Source organism: Heloderma suspectum, chromosome 1 (genome assembly GCF_057233095.1).
Source record: "Heloderma suspectum isolate Gila_16-S chromosome 1, 16-S_ref, whole genome shotgun sequence".
In the NCBI taxonomy this organism is placed as follows: domain Eukaryota; kingdom Metazoa; phylum Chordata; class Lepidosauria; order Squamata; family Helodermatidae; genus Heloderma; species Heloderma suspectum.
The window spans coordinates 151722611-151749711 of NC_139458.1; the positions used below are offsets into that span (position 1 = coordinate 151722611).

Consider the following 27101-nt stretch of genomic DNA (forward strand, 5'->3'; position numbering starts at 1 on the left):
ATCGATGCTTTCAAACTGTGGTGCTGGAGAAGACTCTTACGAGTCCCCTGGACTGCAGGGAGGTCAAATCAGTCAATCCTAAAGGAAATCAACCCTGCCTGCTCATTGGAAGGACAAATACTGAAGCTGAAGCTCCAATATTTTGGCCACCTAATGCCAAGAGAAAACTCCCTGGAAAAGACCCTGATGCTGGGAAAGACTGAAGGCAAATGGAGAAGGGGACGGCAGAGGATGAGATGGCTAGATAGCATCACCGATGCAATGAATATGGACTTGAGCACAATCCCGGAGAGAGCGGAGGACAGGAAGGCCTGGCGTGCTATGGTCCATGGGGTCACGAAGAGTCAGACACGACTGAACGACTGAACAACAACAACCATTGCCTCAAGAAGCCATCAAAAGGAGTGATATCATGCCATATTAGACGTTTTTCATTTATGGGACTACGTGGGGCAGAACCACATTTGAGGGCACCTTTATATCTTTTTGTATTGTTGTCCCCCCTCCCCCAATAACTAAAAGCATCCAGAATCTCTGGTAGAACAATACCATTCTGTCTTTCTACATAGACTTCTACCCAGAGGTGCTTGAGCAGCTTATATGCCTGAACTAATTTTCATGGCACCTCCAGTGAAGTTTTTATGACCCCTGCTTCGTTGCTGGTTTCACAGTGTGTCAGTGACACAGCTGGGGAATAAAACCTAGGGGTTCAAAATAAAAGATCCAAGTTTTAACAGAGTAATAAGAGTTCAATTGACAATAAATAGGTCTGAATGAGGGTGTATTGCTGACCTCCAACCACAGGGGATGTTAGGAAACTGTTTAATGAGTGCATTATTCCATCATTATTCATGCTGGTATTTCCTGTGTCTTCATCAGAAGCAGCTGGCACTGGCTACCAGTGCAGAATGATTGCTGGTTAAACTGTCTCTCACTGATCTCTTATGGAACAAAAGTTCTTTACTTCTAATTTCAGTAACACACATACAGCTTGATTTTATGTTCAGATGCACAATTGCATAGCTCTGCCACACTTCCAAGATGCAACTTCAAGTGCTGTGGTACAATCTTCAAATACCATAGTAGCAACTAAAAGGCAGCATGGGTGGTTTATGTCTGAGTGGATTATGCATTCATACCTAATGTATAGCCCCATATAAAGTTACTCCTTTGGGCAACTCCAGACATTATAACAGTTGCTGGGAAACACTGATGTTACCTGCAGCAAATACATAAAGTGTGGATGTCACACACACATAGGTATACATGTATCTTTAAGCAACAGTGTACATCAGAAGTCCCCAACTGTTTTGGACCTGTGGGCACATTTGGGAATTTGAGAAACTGCTGTGGGCACCACCACAAAATGTGTGATCAGTGGATCGCTGCTTTGGCATCTACTTGTCGCATCTATGGATCTTAGCTGTGTCTTATTCTGCAAAAACTTTTGTTACATGTCTATTGGACATTGCAACATCTCTTTAATAAGGAATTGTCTAATTCAGCTAATTGCTGGCAGTGCAATACGGCTAATGTTTCTTTTAGACATATGTTTTGGCAATGTCCATTAGTTGCTTCATTTTGGGAGGAAGTTATTACACAGATACATTTTGTACTGGAACAGTCTTTAATATTCACTGATGTACAGGCTCTTTTAAATTATTTACCTGCTTCATGGAAATTAACAAATGGTCAACGTAAATGGAGTCTCCATGCCATTTCGACAGTTAAATTACTGCTATTACAACACTGGAAGGATGAACACTCACCTCCTATAATGCAATGGATTGAGGACCTTACACCACTTCCAATATTTGAATGGGCGGCATATAGCCCCAACCTTCAAATTGGTACTTATCTGGATATTTGGTCTGCTTTTGTTGAAACCTATGCATAATTGCTAGAAAGTTGTATGCGTTTCATATTTATTCATTGCTATGGATATATTCAACTTGAGCACGCTCCGGGAGAGAGCGCAGGACAGGAAGGCCTGGCGTGCTATGGTCCATGGGGTCACGAAGAGTCGGACACGACTGAACGACTGAACAACAACAACAATGGATATATTCAAATCCATTTATGTATATTTAAAAAACAGGGGGAAAGCTTTGCAAGTGCCCACAGGCACCACATTAGAGCCCTTTCATGGTCTCCATTTGAAACGCCTCTGGACACTGCATTGGGGACCCCTGATGTACATGTCTAGGCCTTTGATTACATTAATGATGGTATCCATCTAGACCACCGTCACAGGATGGTGATTGGAGGCACTGCATTGTTTGGGGTCCTACCTGGGGAGGAGATTTTGCTTCTATCTGGGGAGTAGATTTCAGACGGTGGCACTGGTGGGATTGTTGCTCCTCAGCATGGGAATTATCCTGTGGGGTTTCCAGTCATCGATATTGCCTCCCATGCTGTTTCATACCTACATGACCCTACGGTGTGAAGGATATGGAATGTGTTGTCAAGATATGGATGAAACCAAACCTCCTTGCATGAACACTTGAAATCAGTGATGGATATGTTCGGGTAAATAAACTCAGTCCAGACAAAAACAGAGATGATTATGGTTGATGGTTCTGTTGCCCACTGGGCAGAACAAATGATCTGGATCCAACCCATAATGAATGAACAGAGTGGTGAGAGGTCTTCTTCCTCCATTCTTCTTCCTCCCTGGATTTCTGATCAGGAGCAAAAGCATGGTCATCCCTTGGCAGGGTAATACACCCAGCTTACCCAGTGGTTCTACACAGTGTGGTAAGCTAGCAGCTGGTTAATTATCAGACCCGTTGTTGTAGCACCAAAGCAGGCAACTTTGGTCCCACTGCTTTACAGCCAAGTCTGACTTCAATACTTGTTTTCAGTGCAGACAATGTAGCCCATGCAATATTGATCTGTTCTGTGAATTGTAGGGATGTATGAGAAATCTGTTTCAGTTTGTTTTTTATCAGGATTTACCCAGATTTACCTTTTAGGCTGACCACTGACTCAGACGCAATCTGCAGCCAAAGTCTGTACATTTCTGAGCTTGCAATGTGATTTGTGGATCCCCCAAAAATGGGTTCGACGGCATACATACATTTGAAAAAAATTAGCGTGGAAGAATGAGTACTTTGAAAAATGCGCACAGATATGCTTTAAACTATGGGAGAAGAATGAGTACATTTCAGAGATGTGCACAATTGATGCATACATTTGGGGAACTACGTGCAGATTTTCATGTGAAAAGAAAAAAAACAAAGCTCGCAATCTGATACGGACTCGAGTTGGAACAAGCTTTGAGATGGAACTTGGAGAACTTCAGTAAGCCTGAGTTTTTCTGTTTTGCATATCCCTAGAGAATTGGCACTGAACCGTGATAAAACATGTGGCCTAAAAATAATACAACAGGAGGCAATGCACATTTCTAAATGGGAGTACTCATCAGCAACACTAAGATAAAGCAGTCATTTCCCCAAAAGCATTTGCCATGTATGACTGAAGCAGGAATGAATGATCTATAGACGGTGATGCTGGGAGTGTGGAATACATCTCACATGGTTTCATGTGTTCCTGTAGACTCTTTTGTTGTGCTCTGGGGTGGGGGTAGAGAGGCAGTTTCTGCCTCTGATGCAGCAGAGAAGGGGGAAGGGGGAATCCCTTCTACAAAGCAATGCAGTAACATTGAATGAGACTTTTTTATAGTTCAAATTACACATTCACCTCTGGCTTTAAAATGTGCCGACAAAATGTAATTAGCAACCACATAATTATCTTCTTTGGAGTAAAGTGTATACATTCTGTGCTGAGTGTATTTTGTAAACTATTCCAAATAAGTCATGCTATTTTAAAATGCTATTAAATATAAGCTTCTAATGGAGTTTTGATCACAGGCTAAGTCAGAACTACTGTAAGTTTGGCTTTCTTCTATGCTTTCTTCCCCCCCCCCTTCTTTCATTATGATTCTTAGTCAGATGGGGGTCCTACAGATGCTTTTCCCAGCGTGTTAATATTCAGTGTGGTAACTGTGACTTCATCTGTGGAGAATCCCACAGGCATACCGATGGGATATGCTCTGTCATGCTGCTGTGACCCAGTTTTCCCCCTCCTCTTTGTCTCAGACCTTCTCTGACCCTTCCCTATTCTCTCCTCTGATAATTCACCCCAGTCCATTATTAACGGTGCATTACGTTAAGTTGTGCTTTCAAGCAAGATATTTTCCTTCTGCTCATTCAGCTCATTTAAAATAGGAAGATCATTATCAGATGACATCATAAAAATACACAAAGAAATCCCCCTTCTCCTTACTGATAGCCCAGGTCAGTTTCCTATGTAGGATTGTGTTTAACTTGTGTAAGTCCCTGAACTCCAGGGAAAATCAAATGAAAGCCATACCACCAGACACAACTGCGTATGGGTGGGGAGCTGGACTTCAGGAAAGCTGATTTAGTCCTTTGACCTAAATAATTCCCATTTGGTCTTGCCTATTGATTCCACTCAACCTGAGAATGTAATAATTATGGATGAATGGGCCTGTGCTATTAAAGAAAGAGTACGTCCTTTGATGTACACATAAACCAGGGATGAGGCATGTGTGGCCCTCCAGATGATATTGGACTACATTTCCCATAATCCATTCCCAGTGGCTGTCCTGAGTAGGGCTGGTGTGAGTTGCAGTCCACCAACATCTGAGGGCCATGCATTCCCTACTCCTGACATAAGAAAATTAGAAAAGCACATCACTACACTAGAGGTATAGAAAGTGACAAGTTGCTTAGGTTTTTAATTCTTATCAAAACAAACCTCTGCAAAATGAGGGGTGGGGTGGATGTGGTCTAATCTTGTCAACTACAGTAGTGCTTGCTTGCAGATACCATCTAGCTACAGACTACACACACACACACACACACACACACACCAGGTTCTATACTTGTGGACAGAGAGCAGCAGCGTTCTGTCCTGCCTCATAGCATTGCAGGATTAGTGCTGATACAATATCTGTATTGTTATCAGTCTTCAGCAAGGGTAAGACTTCAAGGAGTTGGGTTTCAGGACCCAGGGGAAGCTGGCTGTCAGCCCAAGTGAGCCAGAACCAGGTGAAAGATCCAAAACAGGCAGGGGTTGAATTCCAGAGCAGCAAGCAAGGATGAGTTGGGCCAGAGGCAGGCACATAGTCTAAATCTCAGCCTAGATGATTCCTCATCATTTCACTTGCCATGAAAACAGTGCACTCGCAGCTGGTAAAGCACCAAACCCTGAGTGCCAGGATTAAAGCTCCTGGCTTAAAGCTCCTCTGGTGCCTTACGATTGCACAGAAAGGGAGGCGGGAAGGACTGGACTTTCATGTTGTTCCTTAGGGCAGAACTAAATGTTACAAAGTCAATTCTCTCCCTCCCCCATAATGCCTGGTAGAATTTACCCCATGTCCTCCTGATGGCATTATGTGTGTTTCTCCACCTCTACCCGCAGCAGCCTGTTATGTGGATTAGGAGTGGGGAATTGCACAGCATAACAGCTCCTTCGTGCTGTATTTGCACCACCGGCCTCACTCCCAACGTTGTGTGGTTTCACCAGCCCAAATATCCACACATTAAGCAAGGACATCTGCAGTGGGGAAGGGAAGCCTATGCATGTAGACATCCTTGTGGTGTAGTGGTTAGAGTTTGGACCAGGACTCAGGAAACCCAGGTTCTAGTCCCCACTCAGCCATCAAGCTCACTGGGTGACTTTGGGCCAGTCACTGACTCTCAGCATATCCTACCTAACAGGGTTGTTCTGAGGATGAAATGGAGATGCCAGAAAGGCAGAATATAAATGTAACAAATAAATAAATATGGGAGCTGGAACCCCAGCCATGCAGGGTTACAGCACTCATAGAAACCATAAAGATCTGCAGGTGTAGGCTAAATTGTCCTACACATTACAGAGAGGGAAAGGGGAAATCAACACAGGGCCATTTTGGGTTCCCTATGTTAGTTGTAACACTTCATTTTCCCTTCAGTCAGGACCCACACAACAAATTAGGCCAAGAGGTGGCAGAGGAGTTAGTGTATTCTCCGGCTTAATAATTTTTTTCAGTGAAATGTCAACATTCAGACTTTGAATTCAAATTTGATTTGTTTTTGTCACACTTCTTTCAAATATACCAATACATAGGCATTGCGATAAGCATGACACATCACTCCAAACGACAACACTTCTTTCAGCTTGAATCATTATTGAAGAAGGGACCCAACCCTTTCCCAGGAGAAATACACCCATCTAAATGTACCTGCACCATTTGCAACAGGAGTGGGCAACTTGTGGCCCTCCACATGTTTTGGCCTACATCTCCCATCATCCTTAGCCAATTGTGAGGGATGATAGGAGTTGTAGGCCAAAACATCTGGAGGATCACAAGTTGCCCACCCATTATTTAAAATGTATGGTAACATATGTACTTTTTATATAAAGTTCAAAATGCAAAACAGGAAACAAGCCTATGGAAACTCACTAGAGGTTTGTGCCTGTTAAGAGGTTGGTTAAGGTGAACAATTTAACCCCTCTGATCAGAAGTAGAATGCCCTTAATGTTGTTTTGTCCCCAATACTGCTCATTCCAGCAGTGTGGTAATCTACCAATAAACCTATCAAATATTCATTGGCATGCCCTGCTTAACTATTTGGAACTTACTGCACTAAATTCTATACATGTCTACTCAGGAGTAATCCCCATTAAGTTCAATATGACTTACTCCCCTGGTAAGTATACCTTACCAGGATTGCTACCTAAGATATACCCAATGTGGATTCCGGTCATTGCAGTAACATGATACGTAGTGTACAATATTCTGGATGCAAAATGACCACTGTTTAAATTTGAGTCTTGACTTGAGTCTTGTCTCTTTTCATCATTATCTGTAAGTAGGATTTCTGCATTTGAGCAGGCTAAGAGGAAGAGGAAGAAAGTGAAAGTGTAGCTGAAGAAATGCTTTTTCTGTTTAATCTGCCCCAAGGTTTTCCTTTTCTTTTCTTGAAATCTATGTTTGTCCTTGGAGAAAGCCAGCAATTGCTTCAGTTTCCCCCCAAACGCCCAATCCTGATATTTGCTCACATTCTTTGATTGGGAGTCCATTGATATTCTCTTTAGATTTGCTTGGTATCCCTTCTTTGCCTGAGACTACTGTTTACATGGCCTTGGAAAGTTACAGGTAACGAAACTGGCATCTTTCTAATCCAGAAAATATTTATAATCTCTTCAGGCAAATAAGGACAAGTTGAAGAGGCTTGAATGTCCAAGTTTTCAAGGAAAATATTAGATCCTGTGCTGCTTTAAACACACACACTCACCAACCTCAAAAAGCCACCATTCACCACAAGCCCCCACCCCCTTTCCTTTAGTGTAGGGCTAGGGAACCTGTGGTCCTGCAATTGTCATCAGACTCCAATTCCCATCAGCCCCAGCCAGCATGGTCATGTGATGATAGGAGTTGGTGTCCAACAACATCTGGAGGGCCATAGATTGGAGGAGATGGGGAGGACCAAGACAGATCCAGGTAACATTTGATCTTTTCAAAAATGCAGATTCAACCATTTTCTGTTTCTTCACCCCAGCAGCCCTAGGGACAGTTCTGAGTACAACCTGAAATCTACATAACATCTCATACAGCCTAATTTGCATGTCTGCTACCTCCTCCCACATTCCATTTTAAGACTGTGACTAAATGCAGACGCCATGCCTTCAACACTACCCCCTTTGTTTAGCACCCAGCCCAGGGTTGGGAAACCCCAGGCTTGTGGGCCAAATTTGGGCCTCATGTGATCCCAATCCAGCCCTTCAGGGTTCTCCAGATGGCCACACGCCTTTCCCCCTAATCATGATGTGATTTCCTGACTTTTTCACATTTTTCCCATTCTGAAAGGTTGAAATGCCTTTCCTAAGGCTTCGTTTACAGGGAGAAAGAGCTTTAACCTCAAATATACTGGTACTTTTGGCCCCACCCCTTTTCACCCACCCACCACAGGAATGTACACATACACACCCCCGAGTTTCTCCAAAATTGAATTCAGCCCATGGGCTGAAAGAAGTTCCCCACCCCTGATCTAGCCTGATGAAGAGTTCTGGAGAGCGCCAAAGCTTGCAGACTATTCTTTGTGAGGCTTTGGTTGGCCTAAATGTAATTCTCCTAGTATGGATTTTGCCATGATATGGCATTGCCCTCACATAGATTTTGTACAGGTTGGGGTGCCTTTGGCGGCAAACCCTGGTTTGTTGCTGTGTAATCTCTGAACAACCTCACTTCCTCGTTGGGAGCGAAACCTCAAAGCCTGCCTTGAAGAATATCACAGACGGACTGGGTAATATTAAACACCCATTTCTCTAGTCCACAGTTGGGCATGTTGCCAGCCACATTTTGACTTCCCACAAATCACTGCTTCAGAATTTGGTTTTGTTTTTTTTGAAAAGCTGGGTCCACTCCCTGGATCGGCCATCCAACAGGAGACCCAGGCCTTGTTTGCATAACTCTCCCTAACCAATGGCTCCTCCACTCACTTCAACGAGAAAGGAAGGGCACTCTGCACATGTCCTCTATTATTGGTTCTTTCAGTGTTAAGCCCTGGTGCTGAAAACTGTTAAGCGCTAGTTTACTTGGCATTGAACAGGGCAGAGATTGGCACTGAGGAGTTTAGCTGCTGTAAAACTAAAGTATGAATGAGCTTTTGTTTTGATCTGAGACCAAACAAGGTCATGCTGCATTTTCAGCTTGGGTAGACACTGGCTGCATCTTTATTTAAAAGATTCCTACTACACAGGCCCTTTGAGCAGCATCAGATTAATGTGTAGACAGAAGCCGGAGGGGTGTGTGTGTGTGTGGCTGTGTGGACCCATCCTACATCCATATTGACTTCATTTTTTCTTTCCTTCTTGGGGGTTTAACAGTTGCTCTACTATGTATTGACACTGTCCAGGCTGCCAAAAAGCTGCCACTGTATTGGGATCAGCACACAGCCGGAGTTCCTCTGTGCCTCTTAGAACAAACCTGCTGTGGAAACTTGAATCCTTTCTACTAGAAAATCCCTGGACTTCACCCCTCGCTCTCTCAGCAACATTGGAAGCAGGCTGGTTTTCAGAGGGAGCTTTATTTATTTATTGGTTTATTTATTTGCTTCTGCTCGCTATGCAGCTGAAGCAATGCCTAGATATTCTACCTGTCCTGAGGAGACCACAGCTGAAAGAGGATTGGGGAAGAATTATAGTGATGTATTCTATGACCCAGAGGTGCCATCAGGGGCAGGAGCCGCTCAGCAGAATGAGCAGGAGGGGTCCGGAAAGCAGCAAGGCTGACTTCTTACATTTTAAAATAAGCAAAGTAATACACACTACCACCTGAAGAGCGAAGGGGATAAGACCATTAGGTGCAGAGTATAAAATTATCTAATGTATGTTTGGACAGAAATAAGTCCTACAACTCCCAGCATGCTCTAGCCAGTCATGCTGGCTGGGGAATGCGGGGAGTTGTAGAACTCACTTCTGTCTAAACATGCATAGGTTGTGCCTTAACTGCACAATTTCTACAACTTAATTCATGGTGGGCTGACTTCAGCCTTGTGGGCTTTAATCTGATTTTGCAAGAACCTCAAGGTCCACCTTCCAGAGCCAGGTAAAAAATAGTGGCTTGGGTGTTGTTTTTTAAGGGAATAAATAATCTGGAGACTCTATTTAAACCAAGGGTTGCATAGTCTATCAGGAGACAGATACGCTGCTAGAATATGCAGCAGTTTGTCAGTGCTTGAATTACAGGGGTGGGGGCAAAGGGGCCCCAGCCCCCATACCTTTTGTCATAGTCCCCTTGCAGTACTGTTTTTGGAAGGCTACAGGGAAGTCATGATTTGGCTAAGAGGTTGGAGCTTGTGGATTTTGTTAAGGGCCCCCTCCCCTGCCTTTTTGCTCATAATTCAAGCACTGCCATTCGCCTGTATCCTCTCCTAATCCAGGACCGCAACATCAAAAAGGGGCAGCAGGGGCAACCTAGTCCCTGCTACATTTTTATTTGCTTTGTCTACATCAGCCTTCCCCAACTTGGTGCCCTCCAGATATTTTAGACTACAACTCCCAACTTGACCATTGGCTATGCCAGCTGAGGCTGAGGTCTACATCATGCAAGGCCAGCTGTTCTACATCATGCAAGGCCAGATGTTCAGCTGATGTGAATGAGAAGAGTTTTAACAAAATCAAGGCTATAATTATAATTACCCCTGCTTAACTCCTCATGATAAAAGACTTTGGAAATTGTCCTTGGAATTTTGCTCACTCACATCAGCTGGAGCCTGGGCTTGTAGCACTCATTTTGGAGCATGTTTGCTTTCAAGAACTTGAAACGGTGTGTTTGAAGTGCACAAACCAACTCTGAATTTTTATTTAAATATAGTACCAGATACATCCATGGGATCAAACTAATCTGTTAATTTACTCTAAACCAGCCTTCCCTAACGTGGTGCCCTTCAGATGCATTGGGCTATAACTTCCATCATCCCTGACCATTGGCCATGCTGGCTAGGGCTGATGGGAGTTATAGTCGAACACATCTGGAGGACACCAAGTCAGGGAAGCCAGCTATAAACTGAAAAGAACAGTGCTTTGTACATTCACTGATACAATGACAGTCCATGCCATTTTCATTCCAATGCTCATCTAGTCCACCCACTTAGTCCAAAGCCATGTTTTCTCTCATCACCATAACTGAGAATGACTCTTGCTACAACCACATAACATAGGCTTATGTTACAGAGGCCACTTGAATAGTGGGTTGCTGAATAAGTCTTTTTATGTCCACAAACCACCTAACTCTTTTAGACTGCAATCCTGTGCATATGCTAGGGATGTTGGAGAAATCCACAATGGGACCAAATGAGTTCGGATTCTCATGAATCTGACCCATGGATTGGCTTTTCTCCTCAGATTCCTTGGACTTGCAGACCGTTTTTCTGCCTTTCCTGAATCTTGAGCAAATTTCGTCATACAAAAATATTTGTTGTTGTTGCCCCCCCCCCCAAAAAAATCAAAACCGCCAAAAATGTGACTTTCCCCCCATAGGCTAAAGCATGAACACGCACTTTTGGGGGAATTTCACATTTTGCACAAATTCGGAAACAAAAAAAAATCCAATTCCATTGATGGGTGGACAATGGAATGAAAGGCGTTAACTTTGGGAACCAGTAATAAATATGAACACTGGTAGTTTTTGCAGATTGGTGTGGGTGTTCTGTGTCTTCTGAGACCACTTTATGAGAGATGAAACAAATGAATAAGAACAGTGTCACAAATCACAAATGATGACAAGCGAGGGCAATTTAGGGCACAATCCTATGCATATTTAGATAGAAGAAGTCCTACAGACTTAAATAATCATGGGATTGCACCCTTAATCTCCTTTCTCTGAACCACAGTCACAGATCCTTTCCAGCCAGTCCTTTCTATATACAGAGTTTACATTTGTTCTCTGTGCACTTCCCCCACTCCCTTAGGTAAATATTTCCAAGCTCCATGCTCTGTGTGTGTGTGTACACACCTTTTAGAGGAAGGTGCTTCTGCTGCCATGCCTGGCAGTGGAGATGATGCTGGTGTGTGGGTTCCACCAAGCTCTGTCGACACCAATTTGCATTGGGAGCCCAGCATTCCTTGGTGCTTCCTATAAACTCTCCGAGTTCAAAGAGCCCTTAGTTGCTTGTCTTTGTCAAAAACCCTGTTGGAGATCTTTTATGTCAAAGATGTAGGATTTCTCCAAATGACTTTGATTATTTATTCATTCCTCTTCTCTGGTGTACCCTATCACGAAGACCCCCTTGTCTGGCTCTGCACTTGCTCTGAAATGCATGGAGCTTTAGTGCCTTTGAAACGGTTTTTTTTTTTAATAAAATGAAGGAAGTGTGGGTTTTTAAAGTTCTTTTTCTTATTTTCCTCTCCACAGTTCCACAGCATATTTTCCCATCCTTCCATTCTCCTTTGCCAATTGACATGCGTCACCAGGAAGGAAGATACCATTATGAACCTCACGCGATCCATGCTATTCATGGGTAAGTTTTGCAACTTTGCTCTTGCCTCCTTTTTTCTTGTGTTTTACTTTGATAGGGAGTAATTTACTATTTAATGATAGGGAGAGGGAAGAAATACGCTACAGGGAAGATGGCCTGTAAGGGTAATCAACTCGTTCTATTCCTAGTTTCACCAGAATCCATTAATTTTTTCTCAACTTACATTTCCTAACTTGAATGTGACTGAGGTATGGACACTGTCAAATGAAAGAAATCACAGTATATTTTTATATATAATTTGTTGCGTAAATAGCATGCTGTGTATGATCCTCAATTCAGGATTAACACCAAACAAGTGCAGATATTGATTCCTGGTACATCATCCAGCATTCTAAGAATATCAGCTATTCTTTTCTTTTAAAAAAGCAATTTTCTAGTCCTCAGTACTACAAAGGATTGAAAGTGAGTGGGCAATGGCTGCTGACATCTGAAGGACTGGGGCTGTTCTAGCAGGATTTACAGTGGACAGGGAGGCCAGGCCTTCATTGCTCTGTATATCTCTTTGCTCCTTCCACAGCAGAAGTACAATAAATTAACAAAATATGCAACTATATGTAAATGAGCTGGTGTGCTACATTGGAAAGAGTGTTGGTTTTGGTGAATGGAGTGTTGGATTTGGACTGGGGAGACAGCAGAGTAACATTCAGCACAGTAAGAAGCAAAAGTAATTGTATCAGTAGGAGAAATTGTATCACTACTCCTGTTTGAGCATCAACTATTTCCACCTTCCTCAACCTGGTACCCTCCTGATGTTTTAGGCTACAACTCAGCATTCCTGACTATTGGCCATGCTGGCTGGAGCTGACAAGAGTTGAAGTCAAAAGCATCCAAGGGCACCAGATAGGGGAAGGCTGGACTGTTTGGTGCTGCACCATTGTGCCTAGGGCTGAGTGAACTCTGTGCTTAAAGCATTAATATTCTGCGCACAGGCAATCCACATTCTGCACCATGAAAAGCTGAATTCTGTAACCTGTATAAGTGGTTCAACCTGAGTAGATGTGCATAATTAGTCTACCTTTGCCAAATTTATTCTGCTGGAGTTGGTTCTACATTTAGACATACTTAGAATATTCCTACTGAAATGAGTGTTACTTAAGTTGGTTACAGAAATTTAGTCCCATTTATTTCAATAGTACTTTAAGTATGACTGAATCTGGATCCAACCAGAGGTGTTGTTGTTGTTGTTTTACCATTTTGCATAATTCTCTTTGGACCTCCTGTGGAGAGACAAGGAGCTATGTAGGGCACTGAAGCCTTGTCCTTAGTCACTGGAACTCTTACACTACAACCCTAGAGATGTCAACTCAGATGTAAGCCCCATTGGGAAATCAATGGGATTTACTCCAAGGCGTGTATGGGATTGCAGCCTTGGTCAGCTACCTTTCTGGCTCCTAAGGTTTTGGCCAGTGTGGCTTTCAAGCATACTTTGCAGCTCATAAAGGCTAGAAACTTGCTTAAAATATAAAATGAATAATGATGATGAAGGCTGAGAGTCACAGGAAACAGCATCCTGTGCCTGGAGCCATATTCTGCCTTATGCACTGCTGCAGAAATCTTGGCACACATGTAGGCCTGTTTGTTCCTTCTACTCCAGTCAAATCTAGACCAGAACTATTGTTCATCAATATTGTATGCCCTCCTCAGTGTCTCATAGCCACACCTACTTTTCTGATGGTTTCATATTTCTGAGGCTTGCTCTACAACCCAGTGATGGATACTGACTCACTAGGGAGGAAGGACAGACTTTGGAGAAGAGGAAAAAAAGACTCCAGAGAAAGAGAGAGCTGTCAAGGAGCTGCTTTAGCTGTTTCCCAATCCTGCAATTAGTGAGGAGAAAAATACATTGCACTGTAACATAACAGAGAGCTATGCACCCAAGAGTTTCCTCCCCCTTCCTCTTCTGGAATGCTCTGTTTCCAGATATCCCCCTTTTTGAGAAGAAGAGGAACTACTGTGAGGATGAAGGCAAGTCTGAAGATCTGACAGCCGGGCAATTTCATGCAATGAGGAGCTGTGGAGGTCTTTGAAAAGGGTATTAGCTGCTTCATTGTTGTCAAAAAATGCCAGGCGCAGTGCCTGGGACAAAATGTGCCTCCCTGGCTATCCTGGGTATCCCTAGTTGGATTTATCATGGCATGGCTAGCATGTTGATTACTGCAGCGAAAATGCCCCATCCAGAGGGTTCAGTAATAAAACTTCCACAGTGATCAAAGCTATGCATGAATACACATTTGTAGCTTCTGAAATGAAAACCTATGGGTTTGACAGCAATGGATTTGAGGCAGCAGCAGAAAATACTCTGAACTTCTATCTTTTTTAAAGGAAAATAATCCTTATACTGCTCTGGGGGTTGATTCCAGAGAGCGGTATTGGGGGATTCCTCTTCTACCCCATGGCTATTAAGCTGTGGGATGCCACAGGGATCTATTCTATCCCCCATGATGTTCAACATCTATATGAAGCCTTTGGGAGAGGTCATTAGGAATTTGGGGGTGAGATGTCACCAGTATGCTGATGATACTCAGCTCTATTACTCCTTGTCATCAGAGTTGGCTGAGGCAGTGAAGGTGCTGGACCAGTGCCTGGAGGCTATAATGGGCTGGATGAGGGCCAATAAACTGAAGCTAAACCCTGACAAGATGGAAGCTTTGTGGATTGGTGGATCCCGAATCCAGGAATTGGGTAGGCAACCTGTCCTGGATGGGGTTGCACTCCCCTGAAGGAGCAGGTACATAGCTTGGGAGTACTCCTAGATCCATCCCTGTCACTGGAGCCCCAGGTGGACTCTGTGGCCCAGAGTACTTGGGGCCAGCTTCGGCTGATCCACCAGCTATGGCCTTTCCTGGACAGGGATAACCTAGCCACAGTAGTACATGCACTGGTAATTTCCCGATTAGACTACTGCAATGCACTTTACATGAGGCTGCCCTTAAAGACGACTCAGAAGTTGCAGCTAGTGCAAAATGCAGCAGCTAGACTGCTGACTGGAACATCTCATAACAATCATATAACACCGGTTTTAAAGGAATTGTGCTGCCGATATGCTTCCAGTCAGAATTCAAGGTTTTGGTGATGACATTTAAAGCCCTAAGTAGCTTGGGACTTCGATATTTGAGGGAGCACCTCTCTTTATACAGTATATGCCTGTCTGAGGACTGAGATCTATTGGAGGGGCCCTCCTCTGTGTCCCACCAGTGAGAGACATGCACTATGGTGGGACATGGGAGACGGTCTTCTCTGCTGTGGCACCCCATTTGTGGAATGCCCTCCCCTTGGAGGCCCGATTGGTGCAGCCATTGGTTTCATTGGCACCAAGTAAAAACATGGCTTTTTATCAAAGCTTTTGAGGGCTAAATGCATTCCCTAAAGTAGCACACTGTTTTAACTGTTTTATTGTTTTAGATTTTAATTGGTATTAGCTTAATGGTTTAATATGTTTTTGTGTGTTTACATTATTTTTTGTTTTATATTGTTTAAATTGATTTTATATGTACCCTTCCCTGAGTTCTTAATGATATAGGGTGGGATATAAATGTTATAAATAAATAAATAAATAAATAAATAAATAAATAAGAAGCATCCAGAACTTTTCCTTCTGGAATAGCTCTCATCTATGTGCTAGTGGGTATCACAGCTTTACGTTCTTCATCTATAACATTAACAGCTTTAAGTTTTTCATTCACACAATCTTTGCGGGGGGGCTCCCCCCTTCAACCTGTGATGTGCAGTGCAATCCTGTACATGTCTACTCAGTAGGCCAACTAAGTGCAATGGAATTTATTCCCAAGTGAGAATAGATTGCTTGAGAACTCTTCTGGACCTGGACTGGCCCATGCACTGAATAGAAACTCGCTCAAGAATATCTAGATAACATGCAAACCCAGTGTACATGCACCAAAAAAAGGCAACTGTATTTGTTGCTGTCATTAATCTCGAGGCAGAAATGGCTATGCGAACTTGCCCTTACTTTGAAGAAACAGGAACCTGTGCACCAATTTAAGTAATCAGATTTAATCAGATCCTGGATTTGTCATATGGTCGTGGTTGATTGCTTAATGGCGCAATCCTATTGAGATTGTCGGCAGCCTCCAAAGTCAGAGGCTGCCGAGTATCCAGCGCAGGGTGATTCTCGCCTCTGTGCTCCAGCCACCCTGCATTTTTGGCTCGATGGCTGATTTTGCTTGTCTAGCTACAGCTTTGGGGAGGGGGAGGGAAGGAGGCCAGGATACACATAAGAAGCTGTGTAACGCAGTTTCTGCAGCCTCCTCCCCACTCCCCACTCCCCGTGCTCCATGCTCGTTTCTGAGCATGGAGATGTAGCCAGCATGGAAAGAACCACTCCGGCTACAAGGGGGAAAGGGAGGGGGAAGGGAGTGCAATTTCCGGGCTCCAAGGTCAGAGCCCTGATTCTGACCTTGGATCCCAGAAACTGAAACATCTTATGGCCCTCTAGACAGGGTGAAATGGCCATAAGGTTGCTCCCTCCAGTTGTTTTTAGGTATATGTTTTCTATGTATCTACTGTCTGTTTGTGGGGGTTTTTATGTAAATGGTTTTTAAAATTTGTATACTGTGTTTTTAATTATTTTTAATCTTTATAAACCACCCAGTGAGCTTTGGCTATAGGGCGGTATAGAAATGTAATAAATATAATAACATATTGCACTCAAAAGAAAACAAACTGCAGAATAATCTTGAGTTTCCCTTATTGCTAAGAGATGCCTTTGTGATACCCGACTCCCTGCATCTGGGAGTAAAGGCAAAGACTTAGGCCAAGGCAATCTGAAGCAAAGAGATGGATGCCATTGCACAGTATCCTCATGGGATCTTCCTCCTGGGATCCTCAGGAGAGCTTCTTTTTCTTTTTTTTACCGCTCTTTCTTCCCAACATCTCAGAGGGGATAACTAATAAACTGAATTAGATGGGGGTCTAGTTACTCCAGCTTTACCACTGGGCCTAAATCACCCTAAGACACATACTGGGCAGCATTCAGTGGAGACTGCCCACAAGTGGCCAGAGTTGCTGATTCTGTTGCACAAGTGGCACCCACTGCTTGTAGAACAGCGATTTAGCGCTTCCAGCAGTAACCCAAAATGAGCAGAAATGCCTGTTTCTGAATTGGGGCAGGCTGGCAGAGCTTGCCCCAGAAGCGTGAAAACTCAGTTCCACAAGTGGTGGGTGGAACTTGCACAATGGAATTGGTAGGTCCAGCCACTCATGGAACAGAAGCGGCGGTGGGCCCCACTGGTGGACAGACAGCATTGGGTGCTGCCCTATGTATCAGCAGTTGTTAGTTAGTTAGTTGTTACATTTCTATACCACTTTATAGCCCAACTCTCTGGGTGGTTCACAACTATTAAAACTATAAAATACAGCAAAATAAAACATATCCCAGGCATGGTCTGAAGGCACATAAGGAAGGCATCTTGCTAAAGCTAAGCAGTTTGGAACTGGTCAGTGCTTGGAGGGGAGAATACCTCAGAACCATATGTACCCACCTTGAGTTCCATGACGGAAGAAAGGTGGGATATAAATGAAATAAATAATATAAAAGTTTTAAAGTTAAAAACTACAGAATAGAACCCAGCAGCAGTGTAAAGATTTAGAGTCTTTCTACATGAGGCTTTTATTGTGGGTTCGTGATTGCTCACTCACAGTAGTTTATGGGTCCTTTGCACGACATCGTCATCCTCCAGGGCCTCTTCCATGCTTTGCAACCATTATCGTGGTTTTTTTCTTAACAGGGAAAGTGTGGTGTTTTTTCCTGAATATCCTCTATAATGCCATAGAAATCTCGTGTAATTGCACAATTCTGCTATATCACACCACCATGTAGTGGTTGTACAATGGAACATATAGAAAGGCAGAGAAAGAAAAAACCCAGGGAAAAAATGTAAAGGAGTTGCTCTTAATCCCACAAAGAATCCAGAAGCAGAAGCATCAGTAAATGTGCGGGTTAAGATCTTCATGTAGAACAAACCTTAAAATACAGTAACAGATTTTAAAACAACAGAAACTGAAAGTCTAAAATGCCTGAGGAAATAAGAAGGTCTTCACCTGGCACAGTAAAGACCACGATGTAGGCACCAAGCAAACCTCTCTAGGGAGCTCATTCCACAACCGGTGTGCCACAACAGAAAAGGCCCTCTTCTTAGTAGCCACCTGTCTCACTTCATTTGGTGGGGGCTGCCAGAGAAGAACCTCTGAAGATAACCTTAAGGTCCGGGCAGGTATATATGGAAAGAGACGATCCTTCAGGTAATCATTTAGGGCTTTGAATGTTAATGCCAGCACTTAATATTAATACTGGAAATTTGACTGGCAGCCAGTGCAGATGGAAAAGTACTGGGATAATATGATCACATTGGCCAGTCCATTAACGATCTCACTGCCCTATTTTGGACCAGCTGAAGTTTCCGGACCATTTGCAAAAGCAGCCCCACATATAACACATTGCTGTCATCCAGATGAGAGGTTGCCAGAGCGTGGATAGTTGTAGCTAGGCTATCTCTGCCCAGGTAAGGATTTGGTTGGTATATCAGCTTAAGCTCATAAAAGGTGCTCCATCCATGCCAGTGAGGCCACCCATGCCTCCATGACAATGCTGGATCCAAGAGCACCCCCAAAGTACAAAGCGTATCCTTTAGGGGAGTGCAACCTCCTCCAGAACAAGTTGAATATCAGTTCATCAGGTAATCCAACCACACATTAACATTACCTCCATCTTGTCTGGACTGAGTCTCAGTTTACTGGCCCTCATCTTTCTGTAACATACTGGATTCTAGAGCAGTAGGGACTCACTCTTTATAACTATGAAGAGTTGTTCCTTCAGTTTTGAGATCTAATGGAAGTTTACTGTAGTTTCCAGTCCCTAACCACCCAAGTCCCTAAACAGATTACTGTACTCTTTGTTGGCAACAAGCATCGTTAAGGACACAGTCCTATGGGTTGTGCTCCCGATAGACAGATGGCTCCAAGTTTGGAGCTCTCCACCTATCCTATGCCCTGCCAGGCAAGAGGAGGACAGAGGCAATTTTGCCTCCATTCCAATGTTTAAAATATAAAAAGCAGCTAGATGGGCCTCAGAGTTCATCTTGATGACTTACTTTTCCATGGGCAGGGAGGGGACTGGAATGTATCCTGGCCTCTTCTCTCCCTCTCTCCACGCCCACCAGCACACACCCTTTTCTCCCTCTCCAATTTCTCTTACGAGGTCACAGTTGCAACCTCATAAGATAAGCTTTCCACAGCGGCTGGGAGGGGAGTGGGGGAAGGTTCCCTCCTCCATGCTTGTAGCTTTATCTGTGGGCATGGAGGAGGAGATCCACAGCATCCTATGGCAAGCCAGAGGCTGTCTAGGGGCCATAGGATTGGTCTCCTAAGGACAAAGGCATTGACATGGGGTGAGATAAACCTAGTAGACTAGAACCCTTCCTGACTGAAACACACAGGTTTATTTAACAGCCATAAAGTTGTAGCCAATGTGTGGGGTTTTTTTAAGCCAAATGTTGTTTTTAACTTAATACTTCCCTGTGTGACATAGAAGTTTACAGTTTGCTTTGCTACTGGAAGGCCCAGAGCAAGAACCAGCACTTCCTGAGTTAGGACTCTGAGGCCTTCTCTGTCTCCTTGGCAGAAGGTGCAGCGTGGAAGTCAAGAGTGCGTGGCTTTCAGATTCCAGATGGGAAAACAACTTAAGAACAGGCTTGTCTGTGTACTTACAGGAAAGCCTGGCTGAGAACTAGTCTGAGAGTACACCATGGGTGCAAAAAAGTAAGACAACGGGTCAGGAAAATTGTTCCTTCCACTGAAGTCTCTTGCTTATGAATTACTGTAAGGGCAACCTAAGGTTGAGCAGTTCTAGAGTTGGTATCTCGTTTCCAATGCAGAGCACAGGGCAAGATGTATTCAGGCAGGGCCAGCCCAAGACATTTGGCTGCCTGAGGCGGAACAGGAAATGGCCACACACACATGCAGTCAGGGTGCATAACAGTCAAGGCCAGTAGCGTGGTGGCAAATTCAGAAGTGCAGGGTTCCTTCGTGACAGTCACAGCCATGCCCCCTCACAGCCACGCCACGCTCCCTTCTAAGATTATACAACCTTGTAAATTATACAGCCTTCAACTGGGATCCAAAAACAGTGCAGCTGAGAATATGGCAGGGGTATTTCAATTGGACGTCTGAGGAAAAATACAGGGGCGTTAAAATCCTTTTCACTCACTCACTCACTCACTCACACACAAACATTTTAGATTTTCAAAAAATGATACTCTATGGAAGCTTCACCCTCTCAACTCAGCCCTCATGGACAGATCCCTTCTCGTTTAAACAGCACCCTTGGACACTCCCTTAGCACCCCAACATTACCCATTAGCCTTCCCTGAGCTCCTTTATTATATCTCCCCCCTCCTGCTCCAACAGAAATGTCCACACACCAAGCTGGATTGAACTACACACATGCACCGAGTGGAGGTGGGGACGATGACAGCCTAACTCCTTGTCCCCTCCCCTTCTCACCGCTCCTCTCCCATCCTGCTCTCCTAAAGGCCCGACCTCTCTGGAGCCGGCCGTTCCCTGCCACAACCTCCACGGGTACTTGTGGGTACAAGGCGTGTCCCCTTGGAGAGATCTGGCTGGGCTCCCTGCATGCTCCAGCTCCCCAGCTTGCCCCCTTGTTCACCCAGCGCCCATCCCCCGGTTCCTTCCACACCTCCCGGTGCTTGGGCCATTCCTGGGCAAGGCAGGGCCCACCTCTTGGGTCAGCAGGGAGAGAAAGCCCTGCTCCCTGCCCAACGGATCCTCCTGCAACCCCTCGCTCAGTGTTTACACCGCGCGCCCCCTCTCTGCCTTTGCTCCTCCCCATTCCTACCTGCTTGCTCCGGGCCCATCCCCTCCTCCTCGTCCTCCTCCTCCCTGCGTTGTCCAGGGTAAATGCCCTCCAGCCCAGATCCACAAGGCTCACCCCACTCCCTGCGCCCGCAGCTGGGGATTGCCAAGCAGGAGGCCTTAAAGGCACATGGTCCCGTTTGTCTGCTTCCCCTCAGCGTGTTGCGCTGGGATGCGGGGGCAGTTGTGTGGGGATGCAGAAGAGCTGTAGAGCGGGGAGAGAGGAGCTGTGATTCCAGGCAGCGAAAGTGCATGGCAACAGAGGTGGAAGAAGCTGTCCAAAGCATGGACACCTGCTGCAAGCAGGCGGAAGGGCCGGGGGGGGGAGCAGTAGCTTGGCCCAGTGCTGCAAGGCGCAGGAGGCCACGCCTGATGCACCGACCAACATCTCTCCGGATTGGTGGGTAGTGCTGCAGGATGGGATGAGAGAGCGGCAGCAAGGGTGGCGGCCGCTACTGCAGCCCTGCAATAGTAGCACCAGCCACACTAGGACTCACACGACAGCCTCTTAGCCTGCTTCCAACTGCCCATCCCACATCAATGAGTTGGGACCCAGCTGCGACCCAGCTCAAGAAAAAGTACTGGGACAAAGACCTGGTGAGACCTGGCAGGACTACACCACTGGTCAAGGCTGACCAAGTTATTTTGGCATCTGAAGCAGAAAACCCCACAAGCACCAGGAAAAATACAATAGGTTGTATCCAGTGTTAGTTCTACTTAGAGTAGACCCTCTTAAATGAATGGGATTTAAGTTAGATTAACATTGAATAAAAAGGTAAAGGTGTCCCCAACCAGTCGTGTCCGACTCTAGGGTGCAGTGCTCATCCCCGTTTCTAAGCCGAAGAGCCAGCGCTGTCCGAAGACGCTTCCGTGGTCATGTGGCCGGCATGACTGAACACCGAGGTGCACGGAACGCTGTTACCTTTCCCGCCGAGGCGGTACCTATTTATCTACTTGCAATTTCTTGCTTTTGAACTGCTAGGTTGGCAGAAGCTGGGACTGAAGACAGGAGCTCACTCCGTCACGCAGCACTAGGGTCTCGAACTGCTGACCTGCCGACCTTCCAGTCTGCATTTTAAAAAATTAAACATTTCCTGTCTTTTCATGCTGCCCAAAATCAGCTGCCTGAGGCAACAACTTCACTTTGCCTAATGGTAGGGCCAGCCCTGTATTGTCTTGTAGATAATGCATTCACGATAATGCACATTTGAAACTGCTTGTTAGTGTCGGGGAATATTAGGAAGCAGTAGTTACATGACCTATGGAGTAGGATGCAGGCTAGATCATGCAGTACAAGCATTACTCAGGCACATCGGGGCCAAACTAGACATGATGTTAAGCATGGCACTGTTTGGTGTGTGCTTGGTTTTTTTTTTTAGTAAGTAACCATCATGGGGAGGAGTAATCCAAATCGGTGATGTAGACCAGGCTGTGTTGGACTACAACTCCCAGCATCCCCAGCCAGCTGGGGATGCTGGGAGTTGTAGTCCAACACATCTGGAGGGTGCCAGGGTGGGGAAGCTGGCTTCAAGGGAGAAATGATTTAGCACTTTGCCACCATCCCAGTCTCATCCTGGATTTCCCCCCTGTAGCTGGTATTTGCCCTGGCAGGGAAACTGCCATTAGCAACCATGACAGCTTTCCTCCAGGGACATATAGCAGAAGCGGGGGTTTCCAATCAGAACCATGGTAGGGAAAAACAGTGGCATTTCTTCTCACCCCAAGCCACATCTCCAATCCAGATTCCCCCACCCCATCCGGTACTATTGAGTAAGCAAAACCTAATCACACAAAAGCCAGTCACATACTCTTTGTCCCATCTGGCTGGCTGCTAATAAAGTGTCCTTTGGGTGACACTTCAGCATTATACCTCTGTGGACAGGTGTCACAAATGGTTTTGTGGTTTTAATTTTTGTGAACCGTCCAGAGAGCTTCAGCTATTGGATGGTATAGAAATGTAATTAATTGATTGATTAATGGCACAGGCAGCAGGCTAGCGGAATTCCTGCCTGTTTTTGCAGGGCTTTGCCGCCGCCTGCTTCTTGGTTCAGCAGGCAAAACCTAAGTACAGAAGACGAGCCCTGCTGGATCAGACCAAAGGCCTGTAGTCCAGAATTCTGTTCCCATAACCCGATGCCTATGGGAATCCCACAAATAGGATATGAGTGCAATAGCACCGAGGCCAGATCTACACCTTGTGTCATATCATTATGATCCCATCATGGTAACGCTCTAACCCTCTTGCACATTTATACCTTGCAGGACACACAATGACTTGTTGCAGTATTTCGGATAATGTGGAATAAAAAACAGGAAATAACTACGATAGCAGTATATAGAATGTGTAATGTGCCTCACCAGTTATCAGTGCACCTCAATACTGCTATAAAGCAGTAATGTAGATCTAGCCCAAGACACGAGGAGGGAGAGCTGTATATGTATACTATACTGCACACTGGCACTATCTCATAGATTTGACTTGTATACTTGTCAGACAGGTTGGACACCAGGTTGGACATCACTGCTGTACCTCATAGACTTTCTTGACACTACAGAAGACACTGTTGTTGCCTGGTAACAAATGTCAAACTATAGAATCCTGTTTCAGAACTGAGAAGGCAACTTCGGAAATGTTAGGCATACAACTGCCACTACACTCACTGACCTGTTTGTTGAACGTGGTAAAACATTCAGTACCTGAAAGATAACAAGAATTAAGTTTCAGGTTTATTAGTAGAATAATCATACAATATGTTTGTACTCCATGATAACTGTTAGTAGGAAGTCTCTTTGTGTAAATAATTTGAATATGTCTTATGATTATTCTATTAAAAACACAACCGTCGCATTTAATTGAAAAAATTCTTTTATTCCAAAATGATATCATGTTTTCCCTGTGGAAAAGACAGGAAGAGTGTATATTGCAAAGAAAAATTGAGTCACCAAGCTTTGGTTTTATGATTAATATGATCGGAGCCTGACGGTGGGTCCCCCAATTCATCATGGCCATATTCTAGCTGTCTACTTTCTTGCCTGTACCAAATGTATCTAATTACATGAACACTGCACAGCAAATTAAGTGTAGTCTCATTTGTTGTCAACCACAGTGTCTTATTATCTGCCTGCTGCTTTGTGTCAAAGGTTTGTTTTCTGGCTGCTCAACATGACACAGCTCTACGTTCCTTTTCATCACTGTTTGCATATACCCTAATGAGAGATGGAGTTTGTTCAGCACAGCTGCTGGGGAAGGGATCAGCAGGGTTCCAACGAGAGATGATGTCAGGGGACAGAACACGAGTGGAAGCACAGAAAGTTGCTTTCCGTGCTTCTGTGTATTGATAAAATGACCCTAAATCAGGGGAATCCAGGCAGGGCACATTTCACAGTGTGCAGTAAGCTCACATCAAGTTTACGTCTGGGTGGCAAGTAAACAAATTTGGATAGCAACAGCTTCCATGGAATGAGAGAGGCTGTGCTGGTTTTGAGTGTCTCAAAAAGTAGGATAAAGACAGGATAAAACCGTAAAGTGACAATTTCCTTGCACAATGAGCTAGGCAAACAAAGCAGCCTTTAAGAGGGAGAGCATCCAGGGACAAGGCAATGGCTTGGGTTACCCCTCCAAGGTCGGAGTCAGGGCTCTGACCACAGAAGGGGGAGTCAGGGATCCCCCCCGCCACCACCGCCATCCCCTTGCAGTTGGAAATTTGACCTTTCCAGTGGGGCATTCCGGTGGGCAGGAAGGGGAAGAGACCAAAGAGTATATGATTTCTCCTGAGCCTCCTCCAGTCTCCTTCCCTCCCCCTCCAAAGCATCCTCACTAGATTGGCTGAAATGCCTGTCTAGTGAAAAAAATCAAAGATTAGAGGATGAGGAGGCAAAGATTGCCTCCACTGCTTCTCCCGCCCTGCTGGCTTCAGCCTGGCAAGGCATAGGAATCTCAGAATCTCCAAGTTCCAGATCTTCCAAGTAGCAAAGGCACAGTCCATAGTCCATTTGAACCCTAAATACAGTGGTACCCAATAAGGGCCCTGAAATGACCTAGTGAAAACATGGGAAGGCAGGCTCATAGGTAAGCACTGGTAGCCACAGGCAACAAAGAACTGCATTCAGGAGAACGAGCAGGTTGATGGAGGAGGGACGGAGCATTCAATCTCTCCTCTGTGCTTAGCGTGGAAACTAAGCCAGCTGCCAGAAGGGGGAAGACCCCTTCGCGTGCCCAGGTTGGAAATTCAGTGGGGTGTTCTGTCCCTCCTCCTCCAGCCACCAGCAGCTTAGTAAAAAAAATTATTTATTCATTCATTTATGGGTTTCATTTGGGATTTGACCATGAAAGTAATGAGAGCTGGTTCCTAGAGAAGAGGTAAGTCAATGCCAAGAAGTCCTGGAAAACGTAAGCTCTCATTTGGTCCAGCATATACGCTGAGTGCAGCGGGATGGCATAGGGGTGCCTCCATGTGGCAGACACAGTTCACCCCCCCTCTCCTCCCTCACAGCATACTCCACCTGAGCCAGCCACCTCACTCTGCCTAATGGTAGGGCCAGCCCTGCTTTTAACCCAAATAACACACCCGCTTGGCTTTGACATCAGTGCTGGAAAGCTGATTGCAGAAGAAATGCAAAAGAAGAAATGCGAGCAGAGTAGAGCCTTCAGTCATGTGTAATGGTGGTGGGACACCTTGGGCAGACATCCATAGTATGAGAAAAGAGATGTTATAAGTATCTCTCAATTTCCATCTGTTAAATGTTGGAGGTTATGTACTAAGCATTTGTTTTTATAAGGTTCCTTAATTGTGAACAGTACCATTATCAAATATATTGAGCTGGATCCATATTTAGTCATATTTAGAGGAGGCCCATTGACATTAATGGGGCTTAAGTTAGTCATAACTTTGATTTCAATGGGGCTGCTCTAAGTATGAGTTAAATCCAGTTTCTTTTCTGCCAGCGGGAGCATTCCCTGGGTGAAGTTCCACTCAGAATACTCCCAGTGGTGGAGGGGAGAGTGATCTTCGACAATTGCTCCTCCCTCTGCAGCTCCCAGAACCGTCTTGATGATTGTTCCAGAGGGTTCCCCAACTCTCTGGAGTTGATTTGGGAGGATATATGGGATTCCAAGTAAGGGGGACCCAACAAAAATTGCTGCTGCCTCCATTCCACCAGTAAAATTCCTCAGAAGCTGATTCTGGATCCAACCCATGGCTAATAGAAAAGTCATTCTCTGAGTACAAGCCCTCATGTAGCCAAAATGGTGCCATCCATGCACAACTTTTACTTTGCAAAAGTTAAAAATATTTGGGGAGGAACCTCAGCAGGAACCCAAAAACAGCCTAATGAGAACTAAGCATGCTTAGCGGCCACTAAATGCTGGCTGAATGTTGTGACAGTCTGGGGAAAATATCAGGAGGGAGAGGGAATGGAATGGAGTATCCTGAACAGGAGCACTCCACACTGCAACATTTTATTGCAGGTCCCACTTGTATTTGCTGTAATTCCAAAAATCTTTTGTTACAAATGATGTTTAAGTTAATTTATCATTTCAAGAGGAGACACTAGAAAAATAGAAATGCACTGGCTGCTGACTGATGTTACATCAGAACTAACCAAAGTGTCCTTCTTTGATCATGCAACCTTAAATCAAAATTGATCATGTCAATTTAAATCAGTCAGATTATCTATCTAAACTTCTTGCAGAACTATGTAGGATTAAATCCCTAGCAAAAGAGTAGAATGCTTTCTTGATTGATCAGTGTGGTATTAACAGCTCTCTTCCTTTCCCCAATTTTAATTTGTTTTTCCTACTCAAATGTGGTTGGCTTTTTCCTCAGAAACTTTGGAAGAAAAAACCCCTAACTCAGCTTCTTATTTTTTTAAGGGGGGAGGGGAACACCTGCTGACAGCCCTAGAGCCCCAAGGGCTAACATGTATAAGCTCCATGCTAGATCTTGACTTAGCAAGAGACTTCTTCAAAGCAGTTCCTTTCCTGTGGTTAAAGTTGTCAGACACTATGAAATATAACAAGAAAGGTAGCATTGTTTTTAGGCTGATGTTCTGGCATGTTTTAGGATGCAGTCTCAGCACTGTTGTTGTTATTCAGACAGAACTACAAAGCTGTAGGGATACATGGCTAGTAGAAGTCCTTAGTCCAGGGGTGGGGGTACTTAACTT

The 27101-nt window shown here is 44.7% G+C and overlaps 1 protein-coding gene across 2 annotated transcripts in view; it reads left to right on the plus strand.

The window, feature by feature from the left end:
• Nucleotides 1-27101, plus strand: part of GLI2 (GLI family zinc finger 2) — a 251506-nt gene that overhangs the window by 129336 nt on the left and 95069 nt on the right. For both annotated transcript variants that reach the window (XM_084829566.1, XM_084829556.1), the window contains exon 2: nucleotides 11927-12032. In XM_084829566.1, coding sequence (XP_084685692.1) covers nucleotides 11927-12032 — 106 coding nt within the window. The remainder of the gene's footprint in view (nucleotides 1-11926; nucleotides 12033-27101) is intronic.